The sequence below is a fragment of the Salmo salar genome, chromosome 23, assembly GCF_965601325.2.
Source record: "Salmo salar chromosome 23, fSalSal1, whole genome shotgun sequence".
In the NCBI taxonomy this organism is placed as follows: Eukaryota; Metazoa; Chordata; class Actinopteri; order Salmoniformes; family Salmonidae; genus Salmo; species Salmo salar.
This window is the reverse complement of record NC_138313.1, coordinates 45,846,518-45,859,935: the sequence shown is the minus strand read 5'-3', so window position 1 is coordinate 45,859,935 and position 13,418 is coordinate 45,846,518. Positions and strand designations below refer to the sequence as shown.

At 41.4% G+C, this 13,418-nt stretch overlaps 1 protein-coding gene across 2 annotated transcripts in view; it reads right to left on the bottom strand.

Annotated features, from left to right (window-relative positions):
- LOC106584747 (ATP-dependent clpX-like chaperone, mitochondrial) overlaps positions 1-13,418 on the bottom strand; it is a 49,426-nt gene that overhangs the window by 17,525 nt on the left and 18,483 nt on the right. For both annotated transcript variants that reach the window (XM_014170287.3, XM_014170288.3), the window contains exons 7-10: positions 12,386-12,427; positions 9,018-9,194; positions 7,249-7,413; positions 6,037-6,125 (exon numbers count right to left, since the gene is read on the bottom strand). In XM_014170287.3, the coding sequence (XP_014025762.1) occupies positions 6,037-6,125; positions 7,249-7,413; positions 9,018-9,194; positions 12,386-12,427 (473 nt within the window). The remainder of the gene's footprint in view (positions 1-6,036; positions 6,126-7,248; positions 7,414-9,017; positions 9,195-12,385; positions 12,428-13,418) is intronic.

Here is a 13,418-nt window from a genome sequence, read left to right as displayed (position 1 = left end):
AGGGAAAGAGACACGGAGAGGGGGGTGGGGAGTGAATCCTTTCTGAAGTCACTGTATAACATTAGGTCTATAACAAGGTAACAGGACCTACAAACATACATTGACATCAAGGACCCTGGCTGTGAGGTTAAAAGTCAACAACACCCAGCCAGAACATTGAACTGCAGTAGCTGTTAATATAGGCCATTTAGCAGACATTTTTATCAAACGGCATTATTACAATAGGACTATCGTTACAATAGGACTAATATGACTATCACTACAATAGGACTAATATGACTATCATTAAAATAGGACTACCGTTACAATAGGACTAATATGACTATTGTTACAACAGGACTATCGTTTCAATAGGACTATCGTTTCAATAGGACTAATATGAGTATCATTAAAATAGGACTACCGTTACAATAGGACTAATATGACTATTGTTACAACAGGACTATTGTTACTAATACAGTTGAAGTCGGAAGTTTACATACACTTATGTTGGAGTCATTAAAACTCGTTTCCCAACCACTCCACAAATTTCTTGTTAACAAACTATAGTTTTGGCAAGTCGGTTAGGACATCTACTTTGTGCATCACACTTGTAATTTTTCCAACAATTGTTTACAGACAGATTATTTCACTCATAATTCACTGTATCACAATTCCAGTGGGTCAGAAGTTTACATACACTAAGTTGACTGTGCCTTTAAACAGCTTGGAAAATTCCAGAAAATGATGTCATGGCTTTAAGAAGCTTCTGATAGGCTAATTGACATCATTTGAGTCAATTGGAGGTGTACTTGTGGATGAATTTCAAGGCCTACCTTCAAACTCAGTGCCTCTTTGCTTGACATCATGGGAAAATCAAAAGAAATCAGCCAAGACCTCAGAAAAAAAATCGCAGGCCTCCACAAGTCTGGTTCATCCTTAGGAGCAATTTCCAAACGCCTGAAGGTACCACGTTCATCTTTACAAACAATAGTATGTAAGTATAAACACCATGGGACCACGCAGCCATCATACCGCTCAGGAAGGAGATGCGTTGTCTCCTAGAGATGAATGTACTTTGGTGCAAAAAGTGCAAATCAATTCCAGAACAACAGCAAAGTACCTTGTGAAGATGCTGGAGGAAACAGATACAAAAGTATCTATACCCACAGCAAAACGAGTCCTATATCAACATAACCTGAAAGGCCGCTCAGCAAGGAAGAAGCCACTGCTCCAAAACCACCATTAAAAAGCCAGACTATGGTTTGCAACTGCACATGGGGACAAAGATCGTATTTTTTTGAGAAATGTCCTGTAGTCTGATGAAACAAAAATATAACTGTTTGGCCATAATGACCATCGTTATGTTTGGAGGAAAAAGGGGGAGTCTTGCAAGCCAAAGAACACCATCCCAACCGTAAAGCACGGGGGTGGCAGCATCATGTTGTGGAGGTGCTTTGCTGCAGGAGGGACTGGTGCACTTCACAAAATAGATGGCATCATGAGGAAGGAAAATTATGTGGATATATTGAAGCAACATCTTAAGACATCAGTCAGGAAGTTAAAGCTTGGTCGCAAATGGGTCTTCCAAATGGACAATGACCCCAAGCATACTTCCAAAGTTGTGGCAAAATGGCTTAAGCACAACAATGTCAAGGTATTGGAGTGGCCATCACAAAGTCCTAACCTCAATCCTATAGATCATTTGTGGGCAGAACTGAAAAAGTGTGTGCGAGCGAGGCGGCCTACAAACCTGACTCAGTTACACCAGCTGTCTGGAGGAATGGGCCAAAATTCACCCAACTTATTGTGGGAAGCTTGTGGAAGGCTACCCGAAACGTTTGACCCAAGTTAAACAATTTAAAGGCAATGCTACCAAATACTAATTGAGTGTATGTAAACTTCTGACCCACTGGGAATATGATGAAAGAAATAAAAGCTGAAACAAATCATTCTCTCTACTATTATTCTGACATTTCACCTTCTTAAAATAAAGTGGTAATCCTAACTGACCTAAAACAGGGAATTTTTACTAGGATTAAATGTCAGGAATTGTGAAAAACTGAGTTTAAATGTATTTGGCTAAGGTGTATGTAAACTTCCAACTTCAACTGTAGGACTATTACAATATGACTATAATTACAATAGGACTAGCATTACAGCAGGACTAATAGGACTATTATTACAATAGGACTACCATGACAATAGGACTATTATTACAAAGGACTATTATTACAATAGGACTAATAGGACTAGTACCACAATAGGACTAACAGGACTATCATTACATCAGGACAAATAGGACTACCATTACAATAGGACTAATAGGACTATTGCTACAATAGGACTATTGCTACAATAGGACTATCATTACAATAGGACTAATATGACTATCATTACAATAGGACTATCACAGTAGGACTATCATCACAATATGACTAATAGGACTATTATTATAATAGGACTATATATGACTATTACAGTAGGACTATATATGTAATGCTGTACAAGGCGCTGTACGTCAGATATGTAAATATCTGTATGCTGGCACGTTGCATGACACAGAAAGACTTTCCTAATGGATACAAGTAAAGTAGCATTATTAGAGGTATGTAGAGGACGGCAGGTGTTTTAACATTAACTAAAGTATCATTTTTAATTTGACCTTTATTTAACTAGGCAAGTCAGTTAAGAACAAATTCTTATTTTCAATGACGGCCTAGGAACAGTGGATTAACTGCCTTGTTCAGGGGCAGAATTACAGATTTTTACCTTGTCAGCTCGGGGATTCGATCTTGCAACTTTTCGGTTCCAAGTCCAACGCTCTAACCACTAGACTACCTGCCGCCCCAAAATCATTCGACGGTGTATAAGACGGCAGGTGTTTGAGCATTAAATAAAGTATCATTCAGGGATGCAAAATGGTGAGGGCCTAAAATCTTTTTTGTTGCATCGAAACATGCAAAAAAAATCCCTGTTGGGGAAATGCAGGTTTTAACTAATTAAAGAACAAAGAATATGATCTACATGATCAGTCTCTGTGTGTAAAATGAAGTGGTTCATGTGAAACTGACTCACAGCAACAACAAAAAATGAAAGAAAGCAATCCAATGTTATTTGTTGCCTAGACTTTATTTACTTTACTCAAACTTTACTTTACTCAAACAATACACTAATATTGTAGTTAGCCATGACAGCCTTTTTAATAGAAGGCTTGCGGCCACACACATCTAAATATTGCACTTGGGGGGGGGCAAACATCTTAACCTGTTGGGGATAGGGGGCAGTATTTGCACGGCCGGATAAAAAAACGTACCCGATTTAATCTGGTTACTACTCCTGCCCAGTAACTACAATATGCATATAATTAGTAGATTTGGATAGAAAACACTCTAAAGTTTCTAAAACTGTTTGAATGGTGTCTGTGAGTGTAACAGAACTCATATGGCAGTCAAAACCCTGAGACAAATCCTAACAGGAAGTGGAAATCTGATGTGTGGAATCACTTTCAAGCTTTGCCATTGAAACACACAGGGACTTATTAATCATTTAGCACTTCATAAGGCTTCCACTAGATGTCAACAGTCTTTACAAAGTGGTTTGAGTCTTCTATGGTAGAAACTGACCCAAAGAGAGCCTTGGGAAGTTGGTCACAGGGGGAGGGCCATTACTACTATGACGCGGGCGCCCATGGGAACCCTTTTGTTCCGAAACGTTTAGTAAGACAATGCAATCGTCCGCCTTGAATATTATTGAAGCTCTGGTTGAAAAAGGCCCTAAAGATTTATGTTATACAACGTTTGAACGAACGTAAATATATATTTTTTGGCACATTCGTGACGACAAGTCCCGCGCGCTTCAGTACATTATGAGTAGCCTTCGGAACGCGCTAACAAGAAGGAACTATTGGGACATAAATTATAAATTCTTTCGAACAAAACTACATTTGTTGTGGACCTGGGATTCCTGGAAGTGCCTTCTGATGAAGATAATCAAAGGTAAGGGAATATTTACAATAGTATATTTGATTTTAGATGGTTCCAAGATGGCGCTAACATGTATCGCCTAGCCTATTTTTCTGAGCATACAACGTCGTTTATTGCAAAGTGTGATTTCCCAGTAAAGTTATTTTGAAATCTGGCAATGCGGTTGCATTCACGAGATGTTAATCTATAATTCTTTGAATGACATTATTACATATTAACAATGTCTTCGAATAGTAATTTTGTAAATTGTAGCACTGATTCACCGGAAGCATTTGAGGGAAAATATTTTCTGAACGTCACGCTGTAAAATGCTGTTTTTATATATAAATATGAACTTTATCGAACAAAAAATGCATGTATTGTGTAACATGATGTCCTAGGAGTGTCATCTGATGAAGATTGTCAAAGGTTAGTGCTGCATTTAGCTGTTTTGGGTATTTGTGATGCATGCTAGTTGCTTGGAAAATGGCTGTGTGATTTTTTTTGGCAGGGTACTCTCCTAACATAATCTAATGTTTTGCTTTTGCTGTAAAGCCTTTTTTGAAATCGGACAACGTGGTTCGATTCAGGAGAGGTGTATCTATAAAATGGTGTAAAATAGTCATATGTTTGAGAAATTGAAGTTATAGCATATAGAGGTATTTGTATTTCGCGCAACGCGATCCCACTGGCTGTTGACTAGGCAAGCGTCCCACGTTCCCAGACAGGTTAAAGTAGTAAAAATGTAATAACCCCCCCTCACTCACACACAAGTGTTACTGTCAAGTTCAACACAACAAAAGCAATATCTTTGGGCTACACTTCAGGTTATTACATTGTACACTTTCTGCCTGTGGACATCTGTTCTACAATGTGCCAGCAGAGCATGATACCCTTTGTTGGCATAATTTATCTATTTCAGGCAGAGAGTACACCTGGCATACCCCTTTTTATCCACTGTATTGAAGAAGTGAGAAAGAGGGAAAGTGTGTTGTGTTCCTTTCACCTCTATAGTGGCATCCAGCTTAAGCCAGGCCCAGCTCCAGCTACACTTGATCCATGAATCCTCTTGTTTAACAAGCAACGCCTCATTTTCACCTAATTCTCTCATTCTAAAAATTAACCACATGCTGTAGAGGGAAAACATTAGTTCACAGATAGTTAGTTAGTTCGTTAGCTATTTAACTAGTCAACATTTCACAGATTGCCAGGGTCCAGTAAGCAACTAACGCGTTATAACTTGAGGAACGGCAAGGAGTCGTATACCAGTTAATAATATAGCGAATTGGTTAGGTTACTAATGTTAGCTTATCTGATGTTGTAACGTTAGCTAGCCAGTTAATTTTCACACCATAAACTAAATTATTTGATCAGGTAAGTTGGCTAATGTTGCTCAACATTTCTCTGGCTAGCTAACGGAGAATTCGATCCAGCTAGCAATATAACGTTACTTAAAAATGCTAACAATACTTGTTCCACCACACTTTCTCCCTCACCTCAAACTTTCCAAATGCCAGTTGTTTTTCGGTTACAGCTCATGAAGTACGCTTCATCACCTTCTCACCCCCATCTCCGTGGTCAGGCTTCTCACCTACCTCTTCGTTATCGTCCAGGGGAAGCACTGCTGTAACTGTCAAACTGCCTTTCTACTCTCTGCTGTCTTCCCAGAGTGCACGCTGATGCTGTAACTAGCAAATTGGTTCTCTTCTCTCTTCAGTAGGGTGCTGCATTCTGTTGTTATGTAAACGATTGGCTGAAACTTGGATACAGACAGTATAGCGGCAAACGCGCATCACTTGTTCGCTTACAGCCAGTAGTGATCCAAAGCACCCCCGCCCAAACCTTTTCCCCCCCATCGGATCTACACGAATCAGGTAGGTCACCTATTTTGGAATAAAAACGGCAATTTTCTCCTAAAGGTTTGCATCCCTGATCATTATTAGAGGTACGTAGATGACGGCAGGGCGAGTGTTTGAACATTAACTAAAGTATCATTATTAGAGGTATGTAGTGTTAAGGATAGTGTTGAATACCTCCCTCTACACACCAGATGTATCTACTAGACTTGTGGACAGTGTAAAACAGTACTGACCTGTTGCACACCCTCTCCTCCTACGTCTCTGAGCTGGTGGATCCCAGGAACACTGCCGATCTTGTCCACCTCATCAAGAAACACTATGCCTATTGTACAGGAAAACCACGGAATAAAATATAACTTTATCGTCCAATGGGAATCAGAAATGGGTATTTTTGCTGTCCTAGGTTATTCCCAACCCCTCTCTATACATCACACACAAACACACAGAGACAGACACACAGTACAAGAGGCAGGAAACAGCACAGGGTCAGCTGTGGAACAACACAGCAGGTTAGCTCAGTTAAAAAAAGTAGTTGTGGTGTTCGGTTGAAAGAGCTCTTTGCATACTGTTCAAAAGAGCAAAATGAGCGGCACGTAACCTAGCGGTTAGAAAGACGAGCCAGCAACGGGCGGGTTGCCAGTCCGAATCCCGGGTCTGACAGGCAAAAATCTGTCGGGAAGTGAGCTGGCAACTGGTATCAACTCATAGATGCCATTGCCTGCCATTGTGCCCATTGAGCAAGGCACTTAACCCACCACAATAACTGCTCCACGGGCACCCAGTAACTCTCCAACCTGTATGTGTGTCTTTCGGAGGGGTAAGGACAAAACCATATATTGTTCAAAGGGGCTTATGTAACTAGGAAGTTGCATAATAACATTGCAGAACACAGTCCAAATGTGGTTCCTGTTTCATCATACTAGGGCTTGTAAAACAGAGGGCTATTAAAGAGATGATCCGGTACTTTTGTATACTTTTTCACCAGTAGATCTGGAAGTAGCACTCACGAGCCAAAATTGCATACTACGTCACATATATGCACCACGTCATTGCTCTCTCTCTCTCTCTCTGCTGTGTCCAGTGAGCCGTTGGGCCCGCCGTGCAACCTCATTGGATAACGTTGGGCAGGCCTCTTGCTAGCTGTCACTCAAATGGGAGGGGCCGAAGCTCATTGGCTAGAACTCAAATTGCTAGGGGGCTGGCCCACGTGGGGGGGAAATGTAGGGAAAATGGCACGGCACATCTTCAAGAATACAGTTACTTTTAAACTAGGGATTTGGTGGCTAATTGAGGTAAAACAGTAATTCTCCTCATAGATTATCCATGAACTACACATTGACACATCCAGCCCCAAAAGGGAGATATTTTCTTAGTCGCCATAGTACCGGAGCATGTCTTTAAACAGTCCTAAAGAACCCAGAAAACAGATTTTGTGATTCACCCACCTTGCTGTGCTTTATCCACAGAGTAGTTGGCATCCTGCAGCAACTTGGCAATAACAGACTCAATATCCTCCCCCACATAGCCAGCCTGCGTCAGGGTGGTACAGTCACAGATGGCAAAGGGTACATCTAGACACTTGGCCAGGGTCTGGGCCAACAATGTCTTGCCTGGGAAAGTATAGTAAAGAATGTGTAAGGACAGTAAGGATGTTTTTCACTGCAGTTTACATGTTTGTTTGTAAATCACGGGTCTGACACAATGCATGTATTCTGCTTCTTATTTTCCTTAATCCATGTCAATAAAGGTTTTAATATTCTAACATGTTATAATTAATAACATCGAATGGAACACTCATTACTGAAACATTTCCAGCCAAACATAATTACTTTTCCCCTACAGAAGGGCTTTATTACAGCCAGAAATACTCTGGATTATGTTGGCAAAGGAGAAATGCTCACTAACAGGGATGTAAACAAATTTGAGATTTTTTTGTTGTTGAGAAATACGTTTTTGTGCGTATGGAACATTTCTGGGATCTTTTATTTCAGCTCATGAAACCAACACTTTACATGTTGCACTTATATTTTTGTGATAGATAGATAGATAGATAGATAGATAGATAGATAGATAGATAGATAGATAGATAGATAGATAGATAGATAGATAGATAGATAGATAGATAGATAGATAACCACAAGGGTGTACTAATGAGCTATGGGAGAGAAAGAAAAAAAAGAATCATAATAGAGGACTAGTGAAATAATATTATTTCAGTGTAGATAAGGGAAGGGCAGGTTCAAACAAGAACATGACAGCCAGACAAGCCAGTATGAATCAAATGGATTTGCATATGAATGGAGTGGAAATTAGCTGCCTTTGTATCTGTAAGGTAAGTAACTGTAATGTTTCAAGCAGATTACACATCTTCTCGCAAACGTCCTGCCTGGTTGGCCCGGTCCGGGGGTATCTTCGGACGCGGCCACTGTGGCCCCTGACTCCCCCTGTCTCAGCCTCCAGTATCTATGCTGCAATAGCCTATGTGCCGGGGGGGGGGGCTAGGGTCAGACCGATACATCTGGTGAAATTCTCCTGTCTTATCTGGTGTCCTATGTGAATTTAAGTATGCTCCCTCTAATTCTCTCTCTCCCTAGGACCATGTCTCAGGACTACCTGGCCTGACGACGCATGGCTGTCCCCAGTCCACCTGGTCGTGCTGCTGATCCAGTTTCAACTGTCCTGCCTTTGGCTGTGACAGACCCCCCCCTACCAAATCTCGCTTAAGGCCCTCAAAATGCTGAACACTACCCAAATCAAATCAAATTTTATTGGTCACATACACATGGTTAGCAGATGTTAATGCGAGTGTAGCGAAATGCTTGTGCTTCTAGTTCCGACCATGAAGTAATATCTAACAATTAATCTATCAATTTCACAACAACTACCTTATACACACAAGTGTAAAGGAATGAATAAGAATATGTACATATAAATGTATGGATGAGCGATGGCCGAACGGCATAGGCAAGATGCAGTAGATGGTATAGAGTATAGTATATACATAAGAGATTCGTAATATAATAATGTACCCTGTCGGTAACTAAAATAAATGGTATCAAAAATGAATTAGAAGTGCCTTGGCTTTTTGTCCCAGGATATTGAAGGTACGAGCCACAACGGATTTAGTTCTTCTCACACTGATGCCAGAACTGGTTTGATGACGTCACGAGTGATGCCAGAACTGGTTTGATGACATCACTAGTAGTCTACTAACCTGATCCGGTGGGGCCTAGCAGCACGATGTTGCTCTTCTCCAGTTTGATGTCGGTGTGTGTGGAGTCTAACACGTCCCCGCCTCTCCTCTCCTGAGGAGCCTGCTGAGTGGCCTGTTGCTGCATGGAGGCTCCTAGAGCGTTGCCATGGGGACTGATCCCTGCTATTTGAAGGAGTTCTATAATGACAAATGTAAAGAAACAGTCGTATTGTATAATTGGGTTCAGATTTAGCAGCAGGACAGTGGTGAATTCTAACCTGGTCCCAGTTCTGTTTGTTCTCTTGCCAAATGTCAACTCCACTGCCATCCTTGTCAAGCTTCTTCGGCATGACTGATTCCATAAGGAGTTGGCGAGAGGACAGAAAAAGACTGGCACCCAGGCTAGGGGAATCCATTTTGGGTCAATGTTTCCCCATCTCTCATGGCAATGACCAGGCGCTAAAATGTAACTTTTCCAAACAGGCTATGCAATGTTGGCCTACTCTCTGAGATCTGGCAACTTGAGTTGTATTAAAAGTTTGTAATGTATTAATGAATTGTGATATACATTTATAACAAGTTTGTGTCTTGTTCTTTTCTCCAGGCATGATATTGCATAATCTAGGCTCTCTAGTTGTAATGTGAAGTAGCAGTATCTGTGGTGCTGCCTGCTGCATCACAGCAATAGGTCCAAGTTCAATCTAAAAATACATGCACCCTGCACTGCTCAACTGAACTGGGAGCCAGTGTGGAGTTACCGAAATGAAGAAAAGCAAACCTGGGTTCAAATAGTATTCAAAATCATTTCAAATACTTTATATGTGCTTGATTGAGCTTGCCTGGTGCAATGGAACCAATAGAATAGTCGTAAAACTGCAAACCCCTCCCATCTGGCACTCCAGGTAGGCTAAAGCAAACGCTCAAAGTATTTGAAAGATTTTGAATAATATTTGAACCCTGGTGTGAATGAGGAGAGCAGGGCCGAAGGCTGGTATAGATAGCAAGACTACAAATGTATTGTCTGGGTCATTGGGACACCTTATCTGTCCAGCACGGCGACTAGCTACACCGAGTTCACAACGTGCACACAGATTATTTATTACTAGGGCTGGGAATAGCCAGGGACCTCACAACACTATACTATCACCATAGTGAGGGACCTCACAACACTATACTATCACCATAGTGAGGGACCTCACCATACCATATTACCACCATAGTGAGGGACCTCACAACACTATATTATCACCATAGTGAGGGACCTCACCATACCATATTACCACCATAGTGAGGGACCTCACAACACTATATTATCACCACACTGAGGGACCTCACAACACTATATTATCACCACACGGAGGGACCTCACCATACCATATTACCACCATAGTGAGGGACCTCACAACACTATACTATCACCATAGTGAGGGACCTCACCATACCATATTACCACCATAGTGAAGGACCTCACAACACTATACTATCACCACACTGAGGGACCTCACAACACTATACTATCACCATAGTGAGGGACCTCACCATACCATATTATCACCATAGTGAGGGACCTCACAACACTATATTATCACCATAGTGAGGGACATCGCCATAGCATATTATCACCACACTGAGGGACCTCACCATATTATCACCATACTGAGAGACCTCACCATAGCATATTATCACCATACTGAGGGACCTCACCATACCATATTATCACCACAATGAGGGACCTCCCCATACCATATTATCACCACACTGAGGGACATCACCATACCATATTATCACCATACTGAGAGACCTCACCATACCATATTATCACCACACTGAGGGACCTCACCATACCATATTATCACCACACTGAGGGACCTCACCATATTATCACCATACTGAGAGACCTCACCATATTATCACCATACTGAGGGACCTCACCATACCATATTATCACCATACTGAGGGACCTCACCATATTATCACCATACTGAGGGACCTCCCCATACCATATTATCACCATACTGAGGGACCTCCCCATACCATATTATCACCATACTGAGGGACCTCACCATACCATATCACCACACTGAGGGACCTCACCATATTATCACCATACTGAGAGACCTCACCATATTATCACCATACTGAGGGACCTCACCATACCATATTATCACCATACTGAGAGACCTCACCATACCATATTATCACCATACTGAGGGACCTCACCATATTATCACCATACTGAGAGACCTCCCCATATTATCACCATACTGAGGGACCTCCCCATACCATATTATCACCATACTGAGGGACCTCACCATACCATATTATCACCATACTGAGAGACCTCACCATACCATATTATCACCACACTGAGGGACCTCACCATATTATCACCATACTGAGAGACCTCACCATATTATCACCATACTGAGGGACCTCACCATATTATCACCATACTGAGGGACCTCCCCATACCATATTATCACCATACTGAGGGACCTCACCATACCAAATTATCACCACACTGAGAGACCTCACCATACCATATTATCACCACACTGAGGGACCTCACCATACCATATTATCACCATACTGAGGGACCTCACCATATTATCACCACACTGAGGGACATCACCATATTATCACCACACTGAGGGACATCACCATACCATATTATCACCACACTGAGGGACCTCACCATATTATCACCACAGAGGGACATCACCATAGCATATTATCACCACACTGAGGGACATCACCATACCATATTATCACCACACTGAGAGACCTCACCATACCATATTACCACCATACTGAGGGACCTCACCATACCATATCATCACCACACCATTCTCACGATTCTATATGTATTGCGATTCGACACTGTGATTTTATTGTGATTCGATGTTCCAAACATATTGGTAATCATATTATGTCTGCTGCAGAGGGACAAGACAGAGTCATGAGAAGGCGAGTTTTGATCAGTCATGGAAATAAACGTGCTGAAATCTAATTGACTCCCTATTTCAGAAGATGGAGAACAAGCTATGACGTTTTGGTGCAGGTACAGCCAACTAGCGCAAAAATAATATTGCGAAATACAAAAAAAAACGATAAGATATAGTATATCATTAAAATAATATCCCGAAATGTAACTATCGATTTTTACCACCACCACTATTTATTACCTTAAAATCATACATGACAAATCATTCATAAAATAATTCATCTAACACACCCGCAAAACGACAAGTCATTGACAACAAGATACTATAAGTTTGTCTGTAGACTTCGGCATTTGAGCAATTCTTAAAAAAATCTAAAAGTGACATGTTTAAAATAGCCAATGACACGGAGAAAGCTATGTAAGGAGGACCAATCAAATCACTTACTTGTGAATCTGTACTCATCCTCCCGTCTTCTCGTCTCTAGCTCTACAGAGAGGATGACATCATCATTATTATTATCACTACAGGCCTGTAAGAGAGTATCAGATTCCACTGTTGATTCCTGTCGTTATCAACTTGTTAAATCCATTATCATCGTACATTTAAGATGTTGAGCATGGTGTAAAAGTAAATCATTGAACAAATGCCAAATTATACAGACGAGAGCACCTTGGGAGGTGACTGTGACATCTGAACAGGAGTTTCAGCACATTCTAGAAAACAGTGGTTGGTTCTTTGTTCATAATAATGAAAGTATAACACTGTTGCCGAATGAAATTCTACTATTCTGAAGTAAGCAAACTTAAAAATTTGACCGGTCTACGTTTTCTGGAAACTCTGGAGGGGGGGATGGGTGATTTACTATTTTACAACGTGTTCAACCAAATTACTGTAACTGTACTGACCTCATGGTGTGAACGAGGCCTGTTTCTAACCAACAGTAGACTGTAACTGTACTGACCTCGCGGTGTGAACGAGGCCTGTTTCTAACTAGCAGTAGACTGTACTACTGACCTCATGGTGTGAACGAGGCCTGTTTCTAACCAACAGTAGACTGAACTACTGACCTCGCGGTGTGAACGAGGCCTGTTTCTAACTAACAGTAGACTGTAACTGTACTGACCTCATGGTGTGAACGAGGCCTGTTTCTAACTAACAGTAGACTGTACTCCTGACCTCGTGGTGTGAACGAGGCCTGTTTCTAACTAACAGTAAACTGTAACTGTACTGACCTCATGGTGTGAACGAGGCCTGTTTCTAACTAACAGTAAACTGTAACTGTACTGACCTCATGGTGTGAACGAGGCCTGTTTCTAACCAACAGTAGACTGTAACTGTACTGACCTCGTGGTGTGAACGAGGCCTGTTTCTAACTAACAGTAGACTGTAACTGTACTGACCTCGTGGTGTGAACAAGGCCTGTTTCTAACTAACAGTAGACTGTAACTGTACTGACCTCGTGGTGTGAACGAGGCCT